This window comes from Strigops habroptila, chromosome 5 (genome assembly GCF_004027225.2).
Source record: "Strigops habroptila isolate Jane chromosome 5, bStrHab1.2.pri, whole genome shotgun sequence".
Lineage (NCBI taxonomy): Eukaryota > Metazoa > Chordata > Aves > Psittaciformes > Psittacidae > Strigops > Strigops habroptila.
The window spans coordinates 54,753,784-54,775,314 of NC_044281.2; the positions used below are offsets into that span (position 1 = coordinate 54,753,784).

General features: G+C 42.5%; 1 protein-coding gene across 1 annotated transcript; it reads right to left on the reverse strand.

Annotated features, from left to right (window-relative positions):
* Positions 1-7,739: 7,739 nt before the first annotated feature.
* EAF2 (ELL associated factor 2) lies at positions 7,740-21,476 on the reverse strand. The gene is made up of 6 exons (XM_030488029.1): positions 21,215-21,476; positions 18,454-18,548; positions 17,658-17,794; positions 16,763-16,908; positions 12,871-13,134; positions 7,740-8,575 (listed from the first exon to the last, which is right to left on the reverse strand). The coding sequence occupies exons 1-6, from the start codon at positions 21,315-21,317 to the stop codon at positions 8,529-8,531; spliced, it is 792 nt and encodes a 263-aa protein (XP_030343889.1). The 5' UTR covers positions 21,318-21,476; the 3' UTR covers positions 7,740-8,528.
* Between the last annotated feature and the right edge of the window lie 55 nt (positions 21,477-21,531).

Here is a 21,531-nt window from a genome sequence, read left to right on the forward strand (position 1 = left end):
TGCTGGGGTGGGTTAGTCAGCAGAGCCTCACCTAATCCTACTCACCCACCCTGTGTTTGTGACTCAAACGTTTGCATTTTATGATTTTTCTTTCCTCATAGACTGTAGTGCCGGAGGCTGGGAGACCATGAGGCTGGGTGGGTTATGCCCTGACAGGACTGTGAGCTTTGGATGCGTGGCTAACTCAGACCCAGAGAGAAAAGGACTACCCAGTGCAGTTCCCATGGCTTGGCTCCCTTCCGAGATGCTCTTTCTTTGTGCTGTGAAAGTGGCAGTTTTAAGGAAGACTGGGCCTCAGTCCCTTTTGTCAGAAGGGACACAGCAACAGTGTAAAATACTGTTGCATCAACCGGACCAATACAGAGTAGCTACATGAAGAGTAGGGTGAGGGAGCCATGCCCACTGTTTATGGACACAGGACCTACTACCCATCACAGCTGCGTGCCTGTGAGGAAGCAATGCAGGGAGCTGCCCCAGGCCAAGTCAAGGATGGCAAAGGAGACCAGGAAAAGGCACGCAGATAATCCGTTTCTCTTTCCACCTTGTAGGCCACCCAGCCACACACCACCATGCAAAGTAATGCAGATGTTCCCTTGTGGCTCCAGTTTGACTTCAGTATAGACATGCTTCAGCCTTCAGAGAAGGTACCTGATGTGGTCCTTGACACTGAGGCTGAGGGACACAAGAGTTATCTCCACCTCTCCCAGTCAGAGGGAGTGGAGCAGCTGTATGCGTTGCAAAAGTGGTTTTAATTTGCTCCCCTGGTGTGGTGGGAAGGTGGAGGGAAGGAACTTCAGTGATTTGTCCCATGAGACTAGGCTGAGGAGGCCTCAGCAAAGCCAGGAAAAATCAGGTTTGTATTATCACTTCACCATACCAGATGCAGTTAGCACAATCCTAAATACCCATGGGAAGAGAGGAGGGAAGCTCATGCTAGCATGGGGGTAAAGAAACCTGTGAAACCAAGTGTCCTGGTTTCCCCATGCTGTTGTGGCAGTCTGGGAAGGCTGTAGTAGTGCAGCAAGCTGGCTGGGTGCTAAATTGTGTGGCTTTGTCACCTGAGCAGAGTCCAGCTGTGAAGAGTCCTGCTGCTGAGCCACTGTGCTACCCTGAACAGTCACCTCTCCTTATTGTGGGATGACTAAAATATTTCCCTCCCTGCCAAGCACCCTGCCACCATCTCTGTAAACTGGAAAGGTGTGAGAAGTGCCAAGGCAAGCAAGCTTGAAATTACAGTTTTCATTTAGCTTGGAAAACAAATGTACCATTTGTACAGCCCCTCCTCCTTGTCAAAGAAGTACAAGGTGAAGAAAACACAGCTGTGAGGCAGCTTCTTGTAGCTGAGCATCTGCATCGGGCAGAAGGTCTCTGTGTGGTATGAGCTGCTGATAAGACCCGGGAGACTTGCAAGCTGCCACGCAGTAGGGAGCAGTTTGCAGTCTCTGCACTTCCAGCAGCAGACGCACCTGCCTGGGAGTTGCTCTCAAGGTCCCAGGATCAGTCCACCCGCACTTTCATACACATCGCATGGACACGGGCTGTTTGCCAAACTCCCATCATGGAGCTGCTTCCATCTAACAGCAGTTGAAGTTACCTGACAGCGATTGTTCTCCAATACAGCGCAGACAAATTCACATGTATTGTTGTTAAGTTTAGAGAGATTTGTGAAGTGTAAGCACTTCTTGTTTCCACAACAGAGGTCATTTGGATCAATGGCTTCCATATAACGTGGCAGATTCTTTGGCTCGCTCAGCTCAGAACCTCTCTGTAGAGTTATAAATATAGCTGAGACATTATTAATATTTCAACAAGTTTCTCTCTTGGGGACCTCAGTTATTCACCTGTGAGTAGCTGTTGTTTCATCACCAAGAAGGAGTCAAATGGAAAGTACAAAAGCAGGGACAGGTTCTAAGCTTTCAGCAGTCATTTTGTTTCACAAATTAAGGCAGATAAAAAGTCCCCACTAAGCTCAGAACGCTCCTTCCAGGTGGTACTTTCTAAAACATACTCATTGTGGCAAGAACTTTTAAAATAGCTGAACAGTCTTGCATCCCTGGTTAAATATAGCCATAGCCACTGACCATCAGTATCTTCGACATATACCATATCCTGGTGAAGGTTACTAGGCAAAGTCTGGCTTGTAAGTGGGAAGGGAGCAAAAAGTAGCTGTGAATCTGCATGGAGTTTTCCCCACCTACACTCAGGTCACATTTGGCAAGCATATTTGATGACTAGTATTTATAAAACAAGCACTTATAAAATGTTAGCTAAATATTTCTATTGGTAACTTTCATACAGGACAAAAAAAAAACCCAAACAAAAACCACCCAGGTCATCATGCAGGACAGGAGTAGAAACTGTTCCACATTGTGGCGGGAGAGGATCATAAAGCACACAAACCTTTCCAGAAGTGTTGCTGAAGGGCAGCTAATTTCAAAATAGTTTGTGTGACCCTGTTGCTCTGAGGGGCCCATTACCCTGTGCTGCCTGTCATGTCCTCATTATTCCAGCAAAATCAGAAACTGGCATAAACCCTGGTTTTGTTTGAAGAGGGAATCTCAATTGGACAGTGGCCTTTAAAACATCCTTAGCTTTTAGGAACACTTGATAGTGGGAGAGTTTTGAATGTTAGCAGAGCTCAATGTGCAGAGAGTTGGGTGCAGAAAGGAAATTGGTTAAGGTCAAAGTTAAGTTGGTATTGCAGGCAGCAACCAGCTCCCAGGTCTCTATGGGAACTGCATATAAGGATGTCCATGAGTATTTATTCCCAAAGTCATGGCAATGAAAAGGTGCAGGAAAAAGGGGGGGTTGGAGGGTTTATTGGAAACTCAATACATTGAGGATCTTAGAAAAGGTACAGCCAATTAGGTGAGCTCAAGTTTAATTCTGCTGGTTGCTAAGAGGAAGTCATTGTGCAACTCTTTTGCAAGAGCATTGAAACTGGTAGAACAAGATGCACAGCATGTGGAACTGAAACTATAGATATTAAAGAACAGTTTGGGTTGTTGTTGGGTCGTCTTTAATTACCTTTTTAAGACACTCCACTTTTCTTTAAATAACAGCATGAAGTAGGCCTCATCTCTTAGAGGCATCAAATAATCCTCTGTCATGTGTAAGCACACTTAGGAGAACAAGCCAGGCATGAATTTTCAGGAGACAAACCAAGCTGCACAGAAAAGACAGCATATGGGAGATGAGAGATGGAGAACAGGTTCTGTAACAAGGGCCCCTGTTCAAAGTGAGTCAGGAGAGGTCTCAGCGGCTAACTCACCAGGCATGTGTTGTACATCAACAAAGCCTTCTCTGTTGAATGAAAGGCTCCTTCATCTTTGCCTCTAACCTCCATTCCTTCCTCACCACAGCAGAGGGATTTGCTTTTCAGAGAAGGAATATCTGAGAACACACTCATTTCTTCTATGGATTCAGAAAACCACAGAAACAACTGGAGCCTAAGCCCTGGCTGTTCCAAGCAGGCCAGACCCTCCACTACAGCGGATGCAGGATGGGTTTTATGAAAACCCTGTAAGAAGCTGGTATCTCTGCTTAGGAGCTGAATAGTTCTTCCTGCTGACACAAACCCTGAGCTCTGTGTCTGCCCCTCAGGAGCTTTTCTCCAACATGAGAATCAGCAAGCAGTGAAATAAAAGACACCGTAATGGATTCTTTAGAGCTTTCCATAAATTCAGGCCATTCCTGTGCATACAGCTGGTAAGCAAGGAGCTGCTGCCTGCAAATACCCAAGCCATCATGAATTATTCTTACTCAGGGGGACCAAGATCACTTGAGACATAACTGCTAACCAGTTAACAAACAGAAAAAGCTGTCACCACAGTTTCATTGAACTGGGCAAAGAAAAAGCTGAGACGCATGGGTCTTTCAGTCCTTCCCTCAGATGTGGATGACTACTCCTATCAAGTTTTAGGTCTAAACCATAGAAGAAATGATCATTTCACACTTTTTTCTCCTAATTTCAGTACATCTTCATCTTCTTTTCACATTTCTCCTACCTCCACCAAAGCAGCAGGAATACAGAATATATATTTTAACCAAATATGAACACCCTTATACAAAACTTCTCTTTTCCTTGTTCTTGCTTTCACATCTCCTCAAAAAGCTGGTCTGAACTCCGTATCTGCTTAGACTATTCTCAGCACCTTACGTGGTTAGCTGAATGACCTCAAAGTGGTGAGAGGAGGAAATCACATGTATTGCAAGCATTCAGCCTAGGAACCAACATGAGCCAAGTCACCTTCGCTTTCTTCCTCTAGGCTTGTTTCTGTCCAGCCTAGGCATCCTCATCTCTTCTGTTTAAGAAGGATTAAGTGTCTGCTTGGCTGTTCTCAGAAACCTTCCTGTAGAAATTCTAAAGAAAATAAAAAGCATGGGCCAGGAATGATGCCATTTTTGTGGGCCAAAATCTTGAGAACCAAAGCAAACTGTTATCTGAGATGATCTATTCATGTTAGGTTCCCCAGAAATCAGTCAAAAAAGACCCAACAAATAATTCTTCTTAGAAATACTGTTGCTCTGTGCTCAAGATGATTCACTATCTGTTAGCACAGAAGTGACGTACTAAAAGTCCTTTCATCTGAAAAGTGGTTATCTCCCACCTGCCTCCAAAATAAAAACCAAAGCTCATTCAATAAAGCTGATCGTATCAGGTGCCTTGACAGTAAATTCTGTGATGAGCTGTGCTCCAGCTGATGCTGATGTAATGATTTTGATGAGCAGCTGTTTTCAGTAATCCATGCCTGGGCATCTGAATCATGTCCAGAAATTATGCAGGAAACAAGATTATTACTTACCAAACAACTACAAAATGCATGGACATTATACCGAGTGTGGTGCTTATAAACCAGAGCTTCTTAAAGGCCCATTACAGCGTTAGGGGCAAGGATCTCGAGGGAATTACAGATAGACAGAAAACCCCAAGTAAATGGCAATCCCAGCGTTAGTCATGGGATACAGTGGTGCCAGGGCTGCCCTGGAGAGATCACCTCAGCCTCTCCACATGCCCCAGTGCAGGGTCCATGAAAAACAAGAGTTGGACAGAGACCTAACAAACACTGGAAGCTTCCAGGCAAGGTAGTTGCAATTGGTAAGCAGTCATCATCACCTTTTCAGGGCTTGACAGGGGGTGAACACCACAACCATGAAGAGGTAAGTACAAGACAAATTGTGCATGTACCAGGTGCCATGCAGAGAGGGGCTCAGGTGGGCTGTGGCTGCAGTGGTCCTTAGCACTGCACTAGGCAGAAGACTAAAACATTTTGTAGTTTCTAGCTGCATTTGGAAGACATTTTTGATTTATCAATGTGATATGCAGACGTTCCTCAAATCCAAAACATACACGATCGCTTAATTGTAATGTCACAATAAAACATTCCTCAAATGCATCCAGTGCTTAGAGACACATATGCTTTAAATCTCTGGATGTAAAGACAAAATAGCTGAAAGCAACAAGATAGAACCAGATATATTTTAGAAGATTATTTTGAAAGAGGCACTGGGAGGTCATAGGAACAGTGGTCATGGGAACTTTGCTGATTTGATTCATTTCTAGTTAAGTTGACATCACAGGGATAAAACTGGTTTTGAAGGAGAAGAAAAGAATTTTCCTATCAGGGTCAGGGAAGAAAAAAAAGAAATCCAAGGTCAGAAAAGAAAAGCTGATTTGTTTTTCCATTGCTACACCACCTCCCTTAGTCAGGTTTCTACATCTCAGTGCAACCACCTGCCATTTGAGAACACCCTGCAGCAGGAGATATGGGGGCTCAGCACTGCTGAGGGTACACGAACCAAGCCATAGGGAGGAAATACAACCAGCAAGTCACAAGAGATTCTAACCAGTTCCTTCTGTACCACAACAGGCCCAAGCAAGCTCCTTAGCTCACTTGCCTGTGTTTGACACTTGGAGGAGAGGGGCAGTCAGATCACATACATTTGGGCTGGATAAAGCATATAGAGCTTTTTTCTTTCATACGTTTAAGCCCTGTTATTTTTTTCTCCTGTCTTGATATTTAAAGCTGTGCATCTGACAGAACGTATCCATCTAGATCACATATTTATACCAGGCAGTGCCTGAGTAGCCACTGAACACTCTGTACTACATGCTATACAAATGTTTAACCAAGACTCTATCCATCCTAGGCGGCTTCCAACCCAAAGATCAAATCCTAAAGGTAGCACAGGCTTACTTACAGTCCTGAGACTCACAAACTTGGAAATATACTTTACTCCCAAAGCTATATTTAAGCACCTGTATACACATGAGTGCAATTATATAACAAATACAGGTAGATTGTACTCAAGTTTTACCATCGAAGAAGTGATTATACTTCATGAGTACACGCACTCTCCCCAGTTTAGATCCTGGCCTGTTAGTGCTTCCACACATCTGTTCTTTCCCATACACCCCAAATGCACTATTCAGGAAAAACAGCAGTACTCTGGCTAGAGTTAAAATTTGGTGTTGGCCTAAAGGAAGGCTTTGATGCAAATAAACTGCTGGGGACAGAGGGAAGTCAAAAGGAGGATATTGCAGCTCAGCACACCAAGTTATCATGCACCCCTTTCTATTTGTAATATAAGGCTGCTCCTTGGTCCTAAGGTTACCTGCAACATCTCAGCTCCTCACATCCTTATTAGCAGCAGCTGCCAAGAACCAAGTACGCTGCTAGAGCTCCTGTACCAACAGCTATGATCCATCAGAGAATTCAATACCCTTTCCCTTGAGAAAGTTCCAAGTATCCTATGGGAGTTATTACAGAGCATCCTCCTTCAAGGTTGCTCATTAGCCCTTTTCTTCTCAAAGACCTGTTCACCCCATGGTTATTAACTTGAGACTTTTCCTTTAAGTATAAACAAGAAAATGTTTTGCTTCTTACGACACTAGCTTTAGGAAGCTGGAAGACTAGCAAGCTATTACCTGGTACGGAGCATGGACCAGTGCCATGGTTTGGGGTACAGAACATGGCGTGAGGGAGCATCAGAAAGCAGCACTTCCAATATGTCACTTCTGGCTGGTGGTACCAATAAAGGTTCCTTTGTGAGGGGTAGACGTGGTTTGGGGCTCTTTATCTGTCTAGAGGTAAGCACTGGCTTACTCACTCACAGCACAGTTGAAAGAATAAGCCAGTCTACTACCATCTATTGTATATATTTACCAAGTGTGCATTTTTTCATGTCTGCACATTCATGCTTACATATAGGATTCAGTCCTCACAGTTTAAACAGAGAGCTGTGATTCAATCACTGCAATCTAGCAAAGGAGACTTCCGTGCAAGATTGAGCAGATTCATCTCCTCAGAATTCATCCTACAGACATTTGCTACTATTAGTTACAAAACTCAGTCGTAAACTATAGGATAAAAATTGGACTACTACTTGCAGTTTGTCTGGCCTTGAAGTATAATTTCAAATGAGGAAAAAAACCCAAACAAGACTAAGCAAACACCTTTTCTTGTCTATCACTTATCAATGCCATTTAGATATAATCTGTAATAAACATTCATCAGTGTACACCAGCAGTGCCATAAACTTTTGGCAAGCTCTTCTTAGGGCTTGTCTCAATACAGGCAAAAGCAACAAACACTGAAGCCTTGCAGGCAGGATGGGGAGTCCATATTAGCTACCATCTCATTGCTTTCTGCTTCTTTGTATGATCCTTTCACTGGCACAACTATTATAAGTAGGAAGGGGAGCTCTTAACCGGTAAAGAACAGAATCAGAAACATGAAAATGATAAATATTGCTTTATTAAATTACTTTTATACTCCTACAAAGAAATTTTCTGATTTCTGTTACAGAATTGAATGAAGGAAGTTCATTGCTGTCTCTGCAGTTATCGAAATTTAGATACAAAAAGGTTGTAAAAAGACCAGCCTATTCAAGTTATATAAAAAAGGCAGAGAATAGACAAGTTCCCTCAGGAATCTTGAGGCTCAGAAATATAAAGACCTATAATACAATGAAATTAAGAATTCAGCAATGTGTTGAACAATTGTAAACTGTAACTGCACTAATGGACCACATTATTCAGCAGTTTCCTTAAAGGTATGAACTGTGAACTAAACAAAAAGTATAGCAGACACAGCAGACCTCATTTAGTTGTTCTCCCTTTCACTCCCTCCACGTAAAAGTTGTGAGATCAGCATTTAAATTATAGGAAGGAAACTTGCCTCCATAAATATCAGGAATTTCTCCATTCTGTAACTATTTATATAAAGTAACTAGCTGTTACAAATCAGTTTCAAGTAAAACAGGTGGCTGAGGCAAAAATAATCAAAATCAGATCATACACGATTTTACTGTAAATACAGTAATTTGAAAGATAAACACATAACCATAGCACTGACAGGATGTCAATGCTGCTTTATTATAGACATGATGTGTCAGTAGAAAATTAGGATGTCTATTATCAAAATCGAGGACATTCATTCCAGTCTCTGGTAATCTAATCTTAGTGCAAAACAGATGCTAAGACATATTTAGCAAAAAAGGTGATACATTTAAGGCCAAAAAACTGTTCAGTCATCACTATCGCTTCCAGATTCACTCAGCTGCAAGTCATTTCCTAGAAGAGAGAGAGTAATCATATTAGTCATTTCCAAAGAAATACTTTGATTCTTTCAAGATATTCCCTTTCCCAATTGCAAAAACTAATAGCAAATAGGTCGGGGGGGCAGGGTGGGGTGGGATAGGCTAGATGATCTTTAAAGGTCCCTTCTAACCCATACTATTCTATGATAAGAGAATAAATAGGTGTAGAACCCAAGTCCTCAGTGACAGAACCTTAGGGAGATCACTTTTCTTCCTGGGCAAGGAAGCCATTAGCCTCTTAGCCACAAGTGCATCTATTTAATATCACCAGATCACAACAGACAACACCTAGCTATCTTTGCCACCCACATTTTCATGCTTCGCAAGTGGGAAAACTGCTGGTGAATGCAGTTTTGTGAAAAATGAGTTGTTGGGGTTTTTTGTGAAACACATCTGAATGCAAGTCAGCTGTGCTTGAAAACAAAGTGCTGTCTCAATCAAGACGAGCAGCTCTTTGACATACCATTTAAAGATGTATCAGTGACCTACTATTTCAAACAGGTTTTGGAACAAGTGAACAAACAAAACATCAAAAGAAATTTTGCACAGCACTTTAATTTGGTGGCTATATATATTTCAACACAGGGAAGTAAGAAGACAGACTGTGTTGCGTTTGCAATGGATGTCCATAATTTTAGGGGGTGGGAGGGAATCGTTCCAGCATGACAGATAGCTGACAAAAAAACCACACAGCATGCTGTATAGAATTTACATTGTATCTAGCAACTTCCCATGCATTTTTAGGAACTTGTTCCAACTAGTATGGTTCTATTCACACCTCCCTTGCCAAACAGACATTAAAAAAAAGAAGAAATAATATAAAAGGAATGCATCTCTGGTTGAGAGATGCATTCCACAAGAAATGGCCTAAAAAGCAAAGAAAAATCCCTGGAACCGAGAAGGCGCTGTATTCACATGCCCTTTCCTCAGCTGCAGCACCCTTCACAGGTTACTTTTGCAGAGTAGAAAAGTAACCTCAAGAGGGTAAACCCAACAAGACACTTGGATCAGATCTTTTGTTATCAGGCATCATTCCTGCCAGAACACTGAGGTCTGACGTGGTGGCATTTAGCCTGCCTTTGTTTTCCACTATGTCATCACTAAAGCTTAAAAAGTGGTACGTGATTCTCCGCAGCAAAACAGAAAACACGTCATATAAAGACAAGGATAGCGAAAATGGCTGTTTCCAGCAACCTTTAAAATACTACTACAGGCAACTTTTTTCCAATCTTTTATATAAACACAACATTTACAGCTGTATTATAACCTAAATAAAAAAAAAAGCCATTTTGAAGGAACAAAATCAAGTGATTTGTCAGTAGTTATTCAGGACTATGTATCATCCTAAGCAAATATGTTTCAGGGCAGAGAATGGCATTAGTAAATTAAACTCATGCATTTATCATTCAAATGAAAACTTACAGAGAATTCCTAGAAATCCCAGCCCCATTATGTACTACCTACTTTAGGAGAGGACTGGGAGTACGAACAAGATAACAACCTTCCAAATAGCAATCCTGCAGCCTTCAAAGGTTATTTCAACATAGTTAATAGAAATTACACAAACCCTATAACACCAGCCAAAAATACCAATGCTTGTGAAAACCAGCAGATGGGAAAGCAAGAAGTCCAAGTTCCAGAGTCAGAAATAACACATTGGGATTTACTTCAGGGAAAACTTTCTGAAGGTGTTTTTTTGGAGGTAGGATTACAAAAAGGGGGTAGGGAGATGGCAAAACACCACAGATTAGAGTTGGTAGTTTTCAGGTGGGTTCAGTGCAAGAACAGAAGGTTTATTTAACTAAGACTCTGAAGAACACCTAGACTCTATTGACCTTAATAGGCAGCAATAATATGGGGAAAATTAATTCAGTTTTCAGAGTGCCAATTGCTTATTAGCAAAATTAACTGGGAAATAGATGCATTGATGACATTTCCTAAACTTGAGAACAGTGACTATGTTACATTTAGTTGAATTCTTGTGAGTTACAGGGTATGGGGAGTCTCACAGCAGTGACCCATGTTTCACAGATCTTCGTAGTCACGCCAGCACCAATCAATACAAGGAAAAGTTTTTCATGACCAGCTGCTTGTACCAGCACCAAATATCAAAAGAAGTAAAGTTGTGCTGAATACTCTGTATGTTACAAGGCCCCAGAACAGCCAAGCTATGCTGGTTTTATTTTGGAAAATTACTTTATTTAACATAACTCTTGTTAAAATGAAAAGTAGACATAAAGCAACGTATGATGAAATATTTATGAAGAACAGACCCATTAGTGCCACTGTTTACAAACTTTGTTATAAGGTGAGGTAAAACTCTGCTCTCTGAGCCTTCCCCTTCCCTTTTGCCTGCCCACAGCAAGCCAAAGGAAAGCTTCACTAATTATGCAGCATGTCCCCAATTCCACAAAGGTGCACAAAACTAGTCACGCACATAAGCGGTCAAACCTCAAAATGGGGCTAGACAAGCAGACAGCTTGTGCTGACATCTGCTGATTCAGTATTTTATTTTTGTAAAACATTATCTGAGATGGAAGAAATGACTATAGGACCCCAACTGAGAACTGTTGCCGTTCAAGCTAGAACCATGTGCTATCCATTTAGTTTCTCCAGGTTTCGCTCTCCTGCCAAATTCACTCAGCAAGGGAGCTAGAGAAACACATTCTCCTTGAAAGTAGCTGGTTTGGTCTTTGTCTAGTTGGTGTGTACTTTAAGTGTTAACCGTACTGTAAGTCTGGGACAGAATCGTTTTAAGGAGTAAACAGATCTGTAACCATAACAGAAGTTAAATAGGATTAAGCTAAAGATCTAGGCAAGCTCAGATAGTTCAGCCCAAGGCTTGATGCTACAGACAGAGGTTCTACCTGTGAACAGAGTTCTCAAGCACAATCAAGCCACCAAATTCCCCTGTAACAGTTTTGATGTTGTCATGTTTTAAGCAGCCTTTTCTCACTGTGACTATTGGAACCAGTGGACGTGGCCACCTGTACTTGTGAGTGTATTTCTCAGTGGAAACTGCCAGCTGGGATTCTGTCACTGGGGATAGAGCTTAATCTTGTTTTCATAACAAGTTTTATTTAAAGCATGAAGAACGGGAAATCCCATTTGTGAACAAGGGTGGAAATAAATGGCACACTCAAGTTACGCAAATTATTAACATGAAGACATTGTTCTTACAGTGACGGTAAAATGAAAGCAGCATTTAGTCCTTTGCATACGAAGTCACAGGACTTCTCAGTCTGATCTTATCTGTTAATGCAGTACATAAATAACCAGCACAGATATTTAAGTATGTATTTAAATACTAGCTATGGAAAAAAAGAACACCACCCCCCCAAAAAGAACAAACCAACAAACCTGTTCATATCATCCATTAAGTACTGAAATAAAAGTGGGTCTGCCAGAGTCTAAAATTTCAGTACAACAACTTTACATATAAAAGATAAACCATAAAGATCTTAGGCTGCAAACCAGGACTGATGGGAAAACAACATCAAACTGAGCGCCTGCAGCTAAGCACCTAATTAATCAGTTTCAAAGAGCCACCATAGCTGAATACTCACTTCTATGAATACTCCTGCTACTTAGGCAGTGAACTTAAGATTCTCTACCTGGTGGGATTTTTTTTTATTTACTGTCCAAACTCTCCTTTTTGAATACAGTGAGCATTCAATTCCAGGCTGCACAGCAACCACTTCTTCAACAACATCACAGCTACTCTTCAAATTACACTTTTAGTCGCCTGAGTGGGTGGAATAAGATAGCGTCACCTGAAAGCAAATCACCTCCTTCCTGATATGCAAAGGACAGTTTTGCCATGCTGTCCAGTGGAATAGTGCCATGAATAATAGTAACTGAAGTAGCTAAGAATACACCATCTCTTCCGTAATTCAGAGTATGGTGAGTATAGTATCTTTCCCATAGTTCTACCCAAGAAATTATAAGCATATGTTTTGGGAGTGCCTGTTCAAGTATTTTCAATACAAAATTACTGCTCTCCAGTCCCAATGTATATAAACTGGGAGGAAGCCAGAAGAGCTTAGGAAATATTTTCAACTGCATCAGCAGTTGAAATTTAAGATCTCTGGGGACCAAAGAGCTTTCTAGCCCAGTGTCTAATTCAGAGCACTGCTGAACAGTCAAACCCTAGCATCACTTCCCACAGTTTTAATTATAACAGAGGCATACTTAAAAACAATATGGTTTCCTTTCAGAATCTTGATGTCTGGAATTGTGCACTAAGAAAAGAACAGCCTTTGTACTTACGTAGTGTATTCATCATATGACCACTGCTCTCTTGGGATCTGTTATGACTGGCATCTTTGTCGGGGACAGCCTGTTGTGGTATGGCAGACACGGTAGGCTGTGGCTGCAAATATGGCATTGACATAGGAAGAGAGGGCTTCGTTTCCTCGTCTTCAGAATCACTAGAACTATTTTCACTACTTGAAGAGGATGAAGAACTTTTAGAGTCAGATGAACTGTCAGAGCTACTCAGCTGGTCCATGATACTGGCTTCTGCTTTTAGCTCTGCAAACAATATGACGTGTTTCTTAGTTAACATTTATCATAATTGAAATATAAGAAGGAGGGAAAAAAATAATAAAAAGAAAAATCGACAACAGAAGTCAGGTACATGCATTGTAGCGACTAAAAAAACCAACCCAAACCCCTCCAGGACAAAGAAAAGGGCACAAGCAAACATCCAGCCTGTCATGTGGTTTTCTGCTCTTGTAGCTTGGGCACTTACTCCCTTTCAAGTCAAGTGTTGAAAAAGGGTGACTACGAACCCAAATGCTAACCCCACATTCCACAGGGTAGTGCATCCCACATAGCCTTTAATTTCTGCAACTAGCAAGTCCTGTGTGTTTTCCTTAGCACCCCAAAGTTGCCTTTCACTGACCAAAACTGCACTTACGGTCACACAGATAAGTCAGCTGTAAGATGTCTGTAGCTGCACCAAAAATGCCTCCCAACAGCTCAGCATTACAATCAATGCACTTATTTGGACTATGTGACATTTTGCTCTAAACCAAGTAAAGCATGAAAGGAACCATCCACAGCTAACTGTTTAGCTAGAACATAAGGTACATAAGAAATACTGGAAATAAAAGATCCAACTGACTCCATCAACTTGCATTCTTAATGAAACAACTCACCTGAGTACAAGGATATTTAGCAGAGTGTGACTGGATAGATTATGCTGCACAGTATTGCATTTTTGATATATACTAGCCAAAGTCCAACATACAGAGAAAGTTACTTTTTGCACAAAGGGTACACATAATAATGTGCAAAACAGGGGTGCTGCTGAATTTAGAAGTCTGAAACAGACCACTGAATCACAGAGATGGAAATTTTATACAGCGACTTGAGGATTTACCCAGAGTGCAGAAGTTCATCATTATACAAGATTGTAACTACCCAGACATTTGTTAGGATGGTCTTACAAGCACTTGGAATACTTCAGGAACAGCTTAGATATAGCAGACAGAAAGCAAGTGGGAGAGTGGCTCATCTCGCTTCTGTATGGGGTAAATTTGAATGGGGTAAATTTGAAGAGCGGGTTGAAGATGAAAGTCACAAGATGCCAGATGGCTCAGTGCTTAATCAAGAGAAGAAGGGAGAACAACAGAATAAGTTTCCACACAAAGCTCCATGAAGCCTCCCAGTTCTGAGTTAGCAAAGGCCACTCTAAAGCAAAGTTATTTAGGTCAGTCAGCCTTATCAAAGGCCAGCCTAAAGGAAAACAGCGTTCAGGAAAAATGGCACCTGAAATAGTGTGGCTAGGGCTACAAGGACAAATTAACCCAATGCCATGGAAGAAAGTACAGTAAAAGACCACACGGGCTGACTCAGACATAAGGAAAGAGAAGGGCAGGGGGAAAAATGGAAGCATCCCCCTGTTACTAAGGACATGTATAAAAGAACAGCTTAAGGACAGAAAAGACGACAGAAAAGCTGAGGTAAATATTAGGGTGCAGCTAACAGAATGATCAAGAAGTAATTTCAAATTTAATTCTAGAGAAGAAAGGCCAAATAAACAACTGATCTAACCCACATCAGGAGCTGTAAGGTAACTGAAAGATACCACTCATGTCCTATGCAATTTGATTTTCCCTGCTCATTGTGAGGGGGTTGGACCAGATGACCTTCGAAGGTTCCTTCCAACCCAAACTGTTCTATGATTCTAGGAGTTCCACTTCATCCCTGCTCTTACCAATGTCTAGTAAGAGAAAAAGTTTAATTGAAAGGCTAATTATCGAGAACTGAGGAATAAGATCTCTGCCTTTTATTTTGACATAATTTAATCTGACAGAATTTAAATTATTTTCAAGAGGTGAAAAAAGGGCTGTATTTATACCAGAAACATAAGGTATAAAGGTAGAGCGACCTTTCCCCCACCCAAGAAAACAAAGTTAGTAACAAGTTCAAGGTAGCGTACTGAAGCAGGAATAGTCAGTTACACAACCATGGGATGAAGAACAATTATGTAGGCAATGCTTCTGAAGAGCCTGAGAGTTACAGTAGATCACTACACACAGTTCCAGCACACTGTGCTGTTCTGGAAATGACAAGCGTTACATGGGGACGTGGTGCTATTTGGTCTGTGTGTACAGCAATGACGGTAAGTCAGTCGTCTTGCTCAACTCAGCACTGCTAAAACCTTGGCTGAAATAGTAAATGTATTTAGGCTTCAGGAACATTTTGGACTCGTAGTAAGAGCTAAAGCAGAATGACAATGAACCAGGCATCTCGAAAACTTAACTCCTAAGGAAAGAGCAAACCAGCTGGCATCATTTTGCCTAAAGAATGGGAAAGACATAGCAGCTTCTGAGTACATGAAGGGCTGCTCAAAAGCAGCAGGGTAACCTTATCTATGCTTGCGTGATAAATATAAAAGCAGTAATGGGCTTATTGTCAGATTATTTATTAGGAAGAACCTGAACGGTAAGGAGACCAAAGCCCTGGAATGGATTGCCAGGGAGAATACAGGATCCAGCATCACTGGAAGGCTTTAAGAACAGGTTAAAAATTTACAACAGAAAATTAGGACAGGAAGATGGACTAGATGACTTCAAAAGGTCCCTACCATCCCTATTGGTCAATGATTCTGCATTCTTTAGTAGTACTCATAGTTGGACTGTCACTACACAAGAGTTTGATATATGTTGGCAGCCACTTTGGTGACTTAGAATATGTTTGACACCACCACTCCCCCCAAAACAAGAGACCACCAAGAAAAAGCATCATTTTATTCCATGTGCTCAAGGACTCCCTCCTTTTTGCAACCTTAGATATATTCTAGTACTGTTCTGTGGTATAGATTTCTGGTCAGAGTTCAAGACCAAAATGGAAAAAAAACCAAAAAACCCAAAACAAAACCCAAACCCTTCACAATGACATCTAAAAAAAAAAAAAAAAAAAAAGATATATATTAGTTTAAAGGAATTCAGAACATCTTAGGAGGCAGATGTCAATTCCAGTCAATGAAACTGCCAGCTGCCAGCATTTCTGTTGCAAGTAATTACCACCTGCCGTCTTCCTGTCCTCCAGAAGGAAATAAGGCCTCCCATTAAGTGAAATATGAGTGTCACGCCAAACAAGAGGCTCTCAAAACCACAGTACACAGCACTGCTCAAGGGTTGATTTGTGCAGGTTTTTAGGTGTCTTTTTCTTTAGAACCTCATCTTTCACAAGGTTTTATCGGGTAATTAAAAAAGTATTTTGAGTTGCAAAGCACTGCAACCTATACATCGGGTGGATGCAGAGAGAGCATGGGGAGCAATGTCAAAAAGGAAACAACTTAGTTGGTTCCAGTGCCACAATACAACCAACTATATACTTGATTAAAGCAGCAGCAGAAGACAGAACCAAGGAGAGCAAGCAGTGGCACCCTGGGCATTATTAAGCCTAATGGTTCACCTGATTTTTTTACTTTAGCAAATACTGCTTTGTTACCACTTGAGCCAGAGTGGTCATTTCAATGTCAGGGTAATTAATCAGGTATTTAATCAGCATCAGGGTGCTTAATCAGCTTCTAGTGTATATCTCAAATAAAAGACAAACGAACAAAACTCAACACAACCCCTTGGCTCTAAAACTAACTTCTAGTTAAGAGCAAAGTTCCTGAAACTTATGTGCCAGTGAAGCCTACCTCGTTCAATATCATCCATGGGAGAAGATGGAAACATCTTTTCTTTTGGTGGAGAATTTTTAATATTGTTTGGAACCTTAGTTGCATTTCGCATTTGCTGCTGTTGCTGCTCTATGCGAGACTGGACTTTACTGCTTCCTTCAGCTCTGCGTGGAAAAGCAAAAGATTTTTAATTACTACAAGATGAGATGCAAGGAAAGAGGCAGGAACACAAGGGATACAATACCTTAAGTGATGGAATTATTTGTCATGCCTTTCTACATAACATCATTAGATTTCTAGGTACATTATCAAACTGGCATATAATTATATATACGTATTAAAAATTGGGGTTTAATACAGTGCTAACAACTTTTTAACCCTTTGTCAGTTTATTTGTTTTTATACCTGGCTACCCAGGATCACTTAATTCTGCTGGAGGTGACTTACATGAACTCAGTAGCAGGAAAACAAACCAACAAAAAACCACACACAAAAACCACAACACATTCAAAAACTTGGTAGAAGAAAAACAAGCCATTAACATGTCACATAATTTATCTTTTTTCTTTCCTCATTTGGAAGTCAGAAGCCAGCAGGCAAGCTAGTTCCCAAACAGATTCCCCGCCAAAATCATCAGAAAATAGTTACCATCTCTTTCACAATGAGACAGTTTTTAGCTAAAACGAACAAACAAAACCATTCCCATTTCTTCTGCCAGTCAAGGCTCGACAGCTGTGAAGTCAGTGTGCTGAGAAAGCAGGCTTTTCATTCTATTGAATGGGGCCAGGTACTTTCTAAAAATGATGTTTTCCTAAAAATAGGACCTGGTAGTTACGCATCTCAGTTTAGACTCATTAACAAATCGATTTTCACAATGAGTAAAGCACAGTTGTTTCCCCTGCAAATCACCCACCTGGTTTTTTTCACAGTGATGTTGCTACTAAGTTTCTCTAAGCGACATTCTCCAGTGTCATGGTTGATAATTAAAATACATTCTTTCAGGTATGGCTTCTTTGAACCCTTGAACACAGTCACTGGTGGAGTTGAGCCCTGTGAAATCAGAAGTCCAGTGAGTGTTATTGCTGTGGTCTTTTTTCGTCTTCGAAACAGCAATCCAACACAGTGATGCCAAATTCAAGTCATCGCTTCCAGCCTTTTAAAATGTTGCTGGTTAAGTCAAATTAGACTCACAGTAGCCATGACCAAAAAGCAGCTGGTGTTTGACTGGAATGGGATTTCACCCAGCTTAGCTTAGTTGGAAACTGATGAAATGCTTATTTCCCAATGAGAACATGCTCGCTGCAGGACTCCTTTTACCAAGAGGGGTTTCAGTTACCATATCTGCAAAGCAGTAAAGCATGGCAGGTAGTAAATTTTTCCTTTCCAGTCTTTCCTGCTTTAGAACTGCACTACAGCAATAAATACCAAGGGGAAACTCGCGCTGCCAACATCCACATGAAGCTTTTCTGTGTACGCAACACTTCTGGGTCATCCTACAGCTTATTTCCAATGTGGTGAATACACTTAAAGTTACAGCACAGCTGTTTAACTTTCAGGTCTTTGGTAATTTTACATTCCTACAGCAATTGTTTTTCAACTCTAAAAATCACACAAGCTGCCCTGAAACAGCACCAAAACTTCATATCCTTCTATATGCAGTATATACCTGTGACAACAAAACATATCATTCCCTTAGGCCCATCACTCACCTCAATATTCGGCAGCGTTATTGTCACCTGTTCACCTTTGCCAACTTCAAGGTCTCCTTCACAGGACATATCAATAGATGCAGGCTTAAAGTCATCTAAATATAAAACCAAACTGAATTATTTAAAGGCTTTTCATAAATCTTACAAACGTAAACACCTCTTAATTGCAGTTGGAGTCTACTAAGTTAAAGCCCTTTTTGCCAGTGTGTCATCGACCATTCCCCTGAGCAGATCATTCCATAAGCCAGTAGAATCCAGAGTCAAGCCAGTTTTCTCAGGATTCAGTGCGTGTTAAAACCTTTAAATTATAATTAGAAAAATGCTTTTAGGTTTTAATGGATAAAGAGGCCAAACGAGCCGTGTTATATTTCAAAAGATAAACCTTCACATAATTACTTCCAGAAAAATCAACAAATAATTCTTGAAAATGTTTACCCCAAACATAGGAGATGTAGACAAGTGACTGAAAGAACATCATTAAACTTCAATTTCCTTTTCTGATTTTACTGTAACATGCACGTCAGAAGGTGACCAAAACTTGGTTTCAATATATTTATTTTTTCAAAAGGGAAATTACTTACCAATTAAATATTAATTTCCATTTTTTTTTTCTTTTTCAACATCTAAATAGTTGATTAAACAAAAGAAGTCATCAATTTCTGGTCCTTTTAAAAAATCCGAGACATTGAAAATGAGCATGTGCTCAGGCACCAGCGCCGTGGCTATGTAACATATCATTATCTATAGAAATGATATTTCTGCTGCGAATGAATTTGGCAGGACTATGGCTGACAGGCCTGCCTGCACAGACCTAGGGACATAGGACAGCATCGAGAGGCTCTGCAAGGCACATGGTAGCACGTGGGTTTGAACCTGTGGTTCCAGCAAACGCATGCGCACGACCAGCCTCGCAGCCTAGGGATGGCCGTGCCCTGCCCTACACACTGCGCTGGGGAGAGGCACCCCACTGCAGCTGGAGAGAGGCACGGAAGGCCCAGCACGTAAAGGGAACCCATTAGATGGCACGCTCCCCGGCCACAGCATGGCACGCGCTCCTTGCCTCGCAACTTGTCACGTCACCCGCTGCTGCTCACAGGCGGCTGAGCTCTGTTGTGGCTGGGCAGCTTCCCAGCTCACTAACCCTGCTGCAACACACAAGCCAGGCAGCACAGACCACAGCTGGGAACCGTGGCTCCAGTGTGCGCACCAACCAGGCAAGAAAACCGAGCTTCAGGAGCTGGTGGGCAGGACTCTGCATGCAGCAGGCTGCTTTGAGCTCAGACATGAGTAACAGCCCCTGCTAACCCTGTTTATGGCAAAACCCCACACATCCTCTCACAGGGATAAGCGTACAATAGTTCTAAAGTTTCTCATCAAATTAGAGAATATTTCCTTTAATATACAGCCACTGTGTGGCTAATACTTTAAAACTTAAGATACTGATTCCAGTGTCAGTAAATGGATTTCTGCTCTTTTAACCAGCAGACGTCTTCCCCTTCACTCATTTAGCACAAGCTTCAGGTGTCGGAGAAGGATATTTGTGCATGTGCCTTTGACAGAACTGATGAACGTGCCAGTTTCTATGTCTCATTTGTTGGAAAGGAAGAGAGATTTCAAAACAGATTTCAGAATAAATCATCAAATTACAGGAGTGAGCAAGAAATCATAAGGGTAGAAGGTACCAGACGTGGTTTTTAGCCCTCTTTAAAATTAGGGTAAATTTCAAGTTGCAGCATTTGTTTAAATCCATTTATAGCCTCTGCCGGCTCCCTCCCCTCTCCTCCCTTCCCACAGTCGCAGACAATCCTACTAAGTGCCGTTCCATTTGCTCACAGAAAGCACATTACCCATCTCGCTGCACTGCGTGAAAGCACACAGGACATTCTCCAGAGAACATATGCGAGACTGAATCTTGGGGATCAGTCTATAAATAATGAGACATCAAAACCAGAAGCAGCAGTCCTAAATTACCAGAACTATAATCCTGAAAGCATTTGTTTCCTAGCTACCCTCAGAATCTTTGAGCACACACCTCTCTAGATAGTAATTATGTACTCAGGGAGGGTATACCAGCTTTGTGATTAATACTGCCTTTAACCTTTGATTGCCGAATTGTACTTAACTTCTAAAAACTAAGCACAAGGAAAGAGGGCAAAGCCAGAGGTTCAGCCTAGTTTGGCTTTCCGCAGAACTACATCGAGGCACCAATCTGGATACAAAAGGTGTAAAAAGCGAAGCCGGTGCCCAGAAAGTAGCGAGCGGATGGGCAATGGCCGTACACCTCCTTGGAAGCGATGGAAACCTGATCTCCGGGACCGGCACTCCAGCCACTTCCCCGGCGTGCCCCAGAACCCCGGTCCGAAGGCAGCCAGCTCATTTTGGCTTCCCAAGCCCTGCCTGTGACTGATAGTTCAGCTCCCGGCGCGACCTGCCTCCTGGACAGATAACCACAGACAACCCTCCGCTGCCTGCCCAGGACAAGCCCCGAGCCCGGCCACAACGCAAACCCTGCGGTAGCTTTACCACACTGCCCTTCTCCTTTCCCCCAGCCCGTCCTCCCTCACACCGATGCCGGTCAGGGCCTGCCCCGACCCACACCCTCCCCTCCCGGCCTGCGAGCAAGGCCACGCCGGGGCGCAGCACCTGCCCGACCAGCCTTTCCTTAGGGGACCGCTGGGCATGGGGAGGGGGCCGGGCGGCACCCGGGCCCCCTTCCCATGCCCAGCGGTCCCATGAGGTGCTTCCCCGGGCCCACACTCACAACGGACTGTGTGGAAAGCGCAGCGCGGCTGCTTCTCGAAGCTCTCGCCCAACTTCAACACCCGTCCCTTAGGGTCGAAAACCGACGGGACGGCTGCGTTCATCGCGGCGCCTCAGACCTCGCCTCACACCATGGCGAGCCCGGCCGGCCGCTGCCGCTGCCGCCGCCGCCGAACATCCCTCACGCCGCCCGGGCACGCCCACGGACACCCCCCGCCACACACGCTCACGCACACACACACGGCGCGCAAGCCACGCCCACTAAGGCTGCGATAGGTCCGCGGCCACGGAGCCCCGCCCCTCCCAGCGATGCGTCAT

Excerpts from the sequence above, each read along its gene's own strand:
- EAF2 (XM_030488029.1), bottom strand. The coding sequence starts at position 21,317 with ATGAACGCAGCCGTCCCGTCGGTTTTCGACCCTAAGGGACGGGTGTTG. Across the intron at positions 18,549-21,214 it reads CGCTTTCCACACAGTCCGTT|ATGACTTTAAGCCTGCATCT; the intron begins GTGAGTGTGGGC and ends TTTTATATTTAG. Across the intron at positions 16,909-17,657 it reads ATCACTGTGAAAAAAACCAG|AGCTGAAGGAAGCAGTAAAG; the intron begins GTGGGTGATTTG and ends TTTTCCACGCAG.